Here is a 5,881-nt window from a genome sequence, read left to right on the forward strand (position 1 = left end):
ATTCTCAAATGCCTCCAGAGGCACTCATCCTCCCACAATAGATGGCTGGATGCCTGTGGTCCCAATCTTTAAATAAAAAGTTTTTTTCTCCATCTTACAATAAGACATTACTTTGCATCAATATAAGCTATAACAAAATCTCTTTTATCCAAATCTTAAGTCAAACTTTCATATCTCAATTAAACTAATTAATCCAATATCCACCTATCATATAACTAATAGAGATTCTATATGTATCTAGAATAAAGGAAACTTCTCATAATACATCACATATTCTATACATCACATAAAACTTGCCAAAATTTTATCATAATCAGAATTTCGTTTATATTTAAGATTCAAAGTCAACCTATTCATCCCTGCACAGTCCATATTTTTTTTAAAAACTTCCCTTTCAGTTGATATCCTCCAAAGTTGAATCATCTTGTACTGCTCTCCTTAAAAATTTCACATGAACTTCTCAGCAGATGATGTTTTCTTGCATAGAAAGTGTGAACCCAGTAAATTTCATTAATCTCCCTTATAGTTTCCTGGGGGTCAATTTGCAGAATTTTTGCTGCTAGATTTTCTTCCTTCTCTTCTACACTATTCTGGAATCTAAGGTTATATGAGGGACAGTCGATCTCAAATTGAGCAATAGCGTCTTCTAAATTCCTACGAGTCAGAGAATTTTTCTCTTGAATGGTATCAACTTTTTGTCCCAGCAGTTCCATCTTACTTTTGATTGTTTTTATTTTTTGTTTCAATGGACTAAATTAATGAACCTCTGACCTTCAACTCAGGGAAATCCCCCCCTTATGCAGGACTTTAGTTTTTATTATGTGTTGTTCAGTATATAGTATATGCATTCTTCACTATAATTTATAATGATACAAGAATGATTCAAAATAATACTTTCCCTAAAAGAAAAGAAAAATAGAACAGAACGAGGGTGACCTTGCAGTACCTTTATTCAGCGTTTTTGTCTAAACAACAGAAAAATATATGTTTCTTGTATTTTGATTAATTGCTTTTTCATTATAACTAATGTTTATTCAATAGCATATTTCTGCTGATTTTGTCATTACTTTAATTCATTGAGATATATAAATTATTGTTGATAATTAAACCATATATTCAGTATATTAAACCCTCAATTGAGATTGTAAATATGCCATAGAAGAAATTATACCTAACCTAACCATTTATTTTTTATTTATTTCAAGCATTTGTTCTTAATATTGAATCAGAAACATATGCTAATCTTTGAAACAACGATACTTCAATAGGAACATTTTTTAAAAAAATACTTTGGAAACGGGCAGAAAAATCCTGTTAAAATATAGACCAGGATATGCAGATAGTTTTCCCTACATACTTTAGAGTGTTTTTCACTGTATTTGTGAATGTGTATTTGTTAGAATGTTTCTCCCTGTGTTTGTGAATGTGTTAAAAATGATAAGCATGACATTATTTATTCATCCCGTTTGAAGACATTTTTGGTCATAATTCATTCTTCTGAAGACATGAAATCTCTGTTATCTTATTTATTATTTATTAACTTTTATGGTCCATTTATTACTGATGTAATTCTAGACTGCTTATATTACAGGGAAAAATGGATCTTAACCCCTTTGTGAAAAGTATGTATTCTCCACCATCAATATATAGCTTCATATACCTTCAATACAGCTTAATGTACATATATCGTTATTCAAATACAATAAACTAAATCACATTCCAGGTTTGCTTCATATTATTTCATCTGTATCCATTTTTCTTCCTTCCAATTCCTTCTTTCTATCTCAGGCAGCTATTCCACCTCTGCTACCTACTTACTTATTCCTTCTCCCTTCTTCTACTCCCTTCTTCTACTACTCCCTTCTCTTTCCTCCTTCTTTCTACACTTTTTCCACTCTCTCCCCTTTCACTCCTTCCTTCCTACTTCCCTTCCACCCTCTAAATCCTTCCCTAAGTGGATGGTTTTATTATCATTACACAGCAGTTAAAATATTTCTCAAACTCTTACCCATCATGATCATCCCTCTTTTTCCAAAATCTCCTATCTTTCTAACATATAAAATATGTTTCTTTATTGCCTCCCTTCCTCCAGATTTATTCCTTGATTTTAAACAAGAATTATCCATGAAATGAACTTTGATTATTCTCTTCATTGTTTCCAACCAAAGTTAAATACTCTGTTACAGGGTGAGCATACATTGTTCCATCACTTTTTAAAAGAAAGAACATGTTAAAAGTTAAAAGTACATGAATTAGGGTGAGAATTAGGGTTAGGATTGAATTATTTCAAACAACTAAAAATATGACTCTTAATTCAAAGATTATTTCATTTCCAATGGCAGAATAACATCATTTCAAATGATTTTGTTTATAACCAGGAAGAATTTAGAACATTAGATATTAAAATCTTTGTAATTTAGATTTGTGATTTTTTAAAATCTTTCTGCCTAGGTAGTGGTAAAATAGAACTCCTACAAGAAATTATAGGAGTCAATAACATTATAGTAATGACTCTTGTGATATAAGCAGTATTTCAACTCTAATAAGAGTCCAAATAACTTACTCACTGAGAGGAAATGGGGGCATCGACATATTTCCTTTCTGAAAAAAAATTCATAGTGGGGGGAAATATGAAGAGAGAGAGAGACCCAAAAGTGATTTTTTGAAAGGCAACTGTTTTACCTGAAGTCATTTCACTTCTTATCCAGGAAGCTTCTTCAGTTCACAATGATGAACTGGATGACTTAGAATCTCAATAGACAAAGAGATAGAAAGTTTGTTGGTGTTTGTGCGTGTGTGTGTGTGTTCCCCATTTTCCCTAAAATAAGACATACCATCATAATAAACCCAATAAGTGCATAGAATAAGTGCTTATTTCAGGGTTCAGAAAAAATATAAGGCAGGGTCTTATTTTGGGGAAAACATGGTATGTACACACTCACACACATATACACATATACACACACACACACACACATATATATATATATATATATATATATATATATATATATATATATATATATATATATATATATATATAAAAACAAACACATACACACACAAGATACACATATACATATGAGCCGAGATGGCGCAGTGGGTAGAGTGCAGTACTGTAGACCACTAATTCTGACTGCTAGATCTGCAGATCAGTGATTCAAATCTCATCACCGGCTCAAGGTTGACTCAGCCTTCCATCCTTCCAAGGTGGGTAAAAGGAGGACTTGGATGGTTGGGGCAATAGGCTGGCTCTGTTAAAAAGTGCTATTGCTAACGTGTTGTAAGCTGCTCTGAGTCTAAGGAGAAAGCCGGCATAAAAAATTGAATAAATTCATAAATACATATATGCATAAAGAGATATTATTATTTCAAACTTGCACACCACTCCAGTAAATTAATAAGATTTTATAAATTTTATGCATGTCACAGTTATTGCTGAAATTAAATTTGACACCCATTTCCTAATATAAAGGCTACATAATGACAGATTCATAGCTAAACAAAAATGAACATGATATTCTTAGAAGAATCTTAGAAATGTAACAGCTTTGATAAAGCATTTTTTATTTCTTTATTTCTCAAGCTATAAATCAATGGATTTAGCAGAGATGGAATAATGGAGTATGTTATAGTTATTGCCAAATCCAAGTGGGAAGGTTTTTGAGGTGGGGTTCTAAGATAAGCAAAACTGCCAATAGTTACAAATACAGAGAAAACAATGACATGAGGTAGACAGGTGGACAATGCCTTTTTCCTCGCTTGAACAGAAGGAATTCTCAAGACAGCAGAGAAGATCTGTATATAGGTAACAATAATGAAAATAAGGATGCCAGCCCCAGCTAGAGCACTAAAAATTAGAGCTCCGGTTTCGGCTAGGAATATATCTGAGCAAGCAAGTTTAAGCAACCGTGGGATTTCACAGAAGAACTGATTAACAACATTGGAACAGAAAGGTGATGCAAAAGTGCCACCAGTATGTAACCCACCATAGAGGAAACCAGCAATCCATACAATTCCAACCATTTGCTTGCAAGCTCTCTTATTCATTATAAGTTCATATTGCAAAGGGTTGCAAATTGCAACATAGCGATCATAGCCCATGACTGTAAGAAGTGCCATATCACATCCTACAAAGGAGATAAAAAAAAGGACTTGAGCAACACATCCAGAATAAGAAATGTATCTGTTGTTCAAGACATAATTGATCATGATTTTGGGGATAAGAACTGAGACAGAAGCAATGTCCTGGATGGCCAAATTCATTAGAAAGAAATACATGGGTGTATGTAGACGGTAATCAAAAGCCACTGCAGAGATGATAAGAAGATTCCCTGTTAGGGTTGCCAAATATAAAGTCAGAAATAAATAGAAATGTGCAATTTGCAGCTCTCGGATTGCTGAGAATTCAAGGAGCAGAAATCCAGAGATTAATGATTGATTTGCCATTTCTAAAAATTAATTACCAATAGCAAATGTATCGGCTGCAAGGAAACAAAAAGAAAAATATTAAAATCAAAGCCTATTATAAAATCACATTTGCATTTGAATATGGAGATTGATTAGGAAAGCATGTTTTCAAGATTTTTATGCAAATTCAGATAAATGTGTGAATAAGGAATATATTAGCGACTAAATGACTAATAAAATAATTAACAATATTTTCTGAATCAGAAATTATATTGTTAAGAAGGAAAATTCTAGAACCTGTAACCTCTCTGATCTAACACAATCTTGTTGAGATGTATTCTTTCCACTACACAAATAATTACTGTAAACATTGTACATTATATGGGAAATGTTATGTAATTGAAAAAAGAAATGAACTAGATTAAAATATATAAGAATATTTTAGAAAAATATGAAGCAATGGGAATTATCATTCTGAAATTCTGTATATGTTTATGTAGCTTGGTAGATAACCATCTATTTGAATTTCAATGCTACAATGTACATGTACGCATAATCATAAATTTTCTTTGTTTTTCAATTTATTTCAGGCCTGTTTTCCTTATTTGTTTTTTATTATAATTTAATGGTTATTTTGGGGAAAGGGAAGGGAATTGAGGAGAACAATTTTACTTTATGGAAAAATGTTTTGACATTCCATAATATTTTTACTTTGCCCAGAATTAATTAATTAATTAATTAATTTGACTTCTATGCCGCCCACTACCATAACATATGACTTCATCAAAGATAAGGAAATAATCTACAGAAAAAACTCTACACAAAGATATCAGATATTAATATACCATGAAGGATGCCAATGCAATAAATATCTTATTTAAATATTTTATAAACAATTGAGTTCTGTTATAAGAACAATAACCAGTTTATCAGTAAAATTTTTAAACATAAATCTTACTTTCTCTCTTGGCATATTTTATTTTTAGATGGAATTTTCTTCTCTAGCTTTGGATCACTTCAAATCAATGTATTCTTCTGCTTGATCACGATGCCATATATACTACATAAAATACTCTCCTCTCTTTTTCCTCTTCAATCAATCAAAAAACTTTTCTGCATTTGTATATTAAGTGGTTACTATGGGACACATATTATTGTAAATATAAGTGTTATGTTTGTCAAAACATGTTCCTAATAATTGAACAGAGTTCCAAATTTTAATCCTGAGGGATTCATTCAGAAGATTAATGCAAATGAATATTGAGAGCACAGAGAAAAATATTTATTTTCTGGTTGATGTGTTTGCTAATTATAATAATTGTAACTATCTATTTTAGCTCAATGATTGCAAAAAGATAAAATAGCAAAACTGTCTCCTCAACTATCACCTTTCTAAAGTACCCAAAACACCTAAAATATTAAAATGTACAAAGTACAGTAATGTGTTTCTATATAATTTTGACTCACATGT

At 31.4% G+C, this 5,881-nt stretch overlaps 1 protein-coding gene across 1 annotated transcript; it reads right to left on the reverse strand.

The window, feature by feature from the left end:
- Positions 1–3,534: 3,534 nt before the first annotated feature.
- Positions 3,535–4,449, reverse strand: LOC139155369 (olfactory receptor 14J1-like). Its single transcript, XM_070730503.1, has one exon. It carries the CDS (start codon positions 4,447–4,449, stop codon positions 3,535–3,537), a length of 915 nt encoding a protein of 304 aa, XP_070586604.1.
- Between the last annotated feature and the right edge of the window lie 1,432 nt (positions 4,450–5,881).

This window comes from Erythrolamprus reginae, unplaced genomic scaffold (assembly GCF_031021105.1).
Source record: "Erythrolamprus reginae isolate rEryReg1 unplaced genomic scaffold, rEryReg1.hap1 H_18, whole genome shotgun sequence".
NCBI lineage: Eukaryota > Metazoa > Chordata > Lepidosauria > Squamata > Dipsadidae > Erythrolamprus > Erythrolamprus reginae.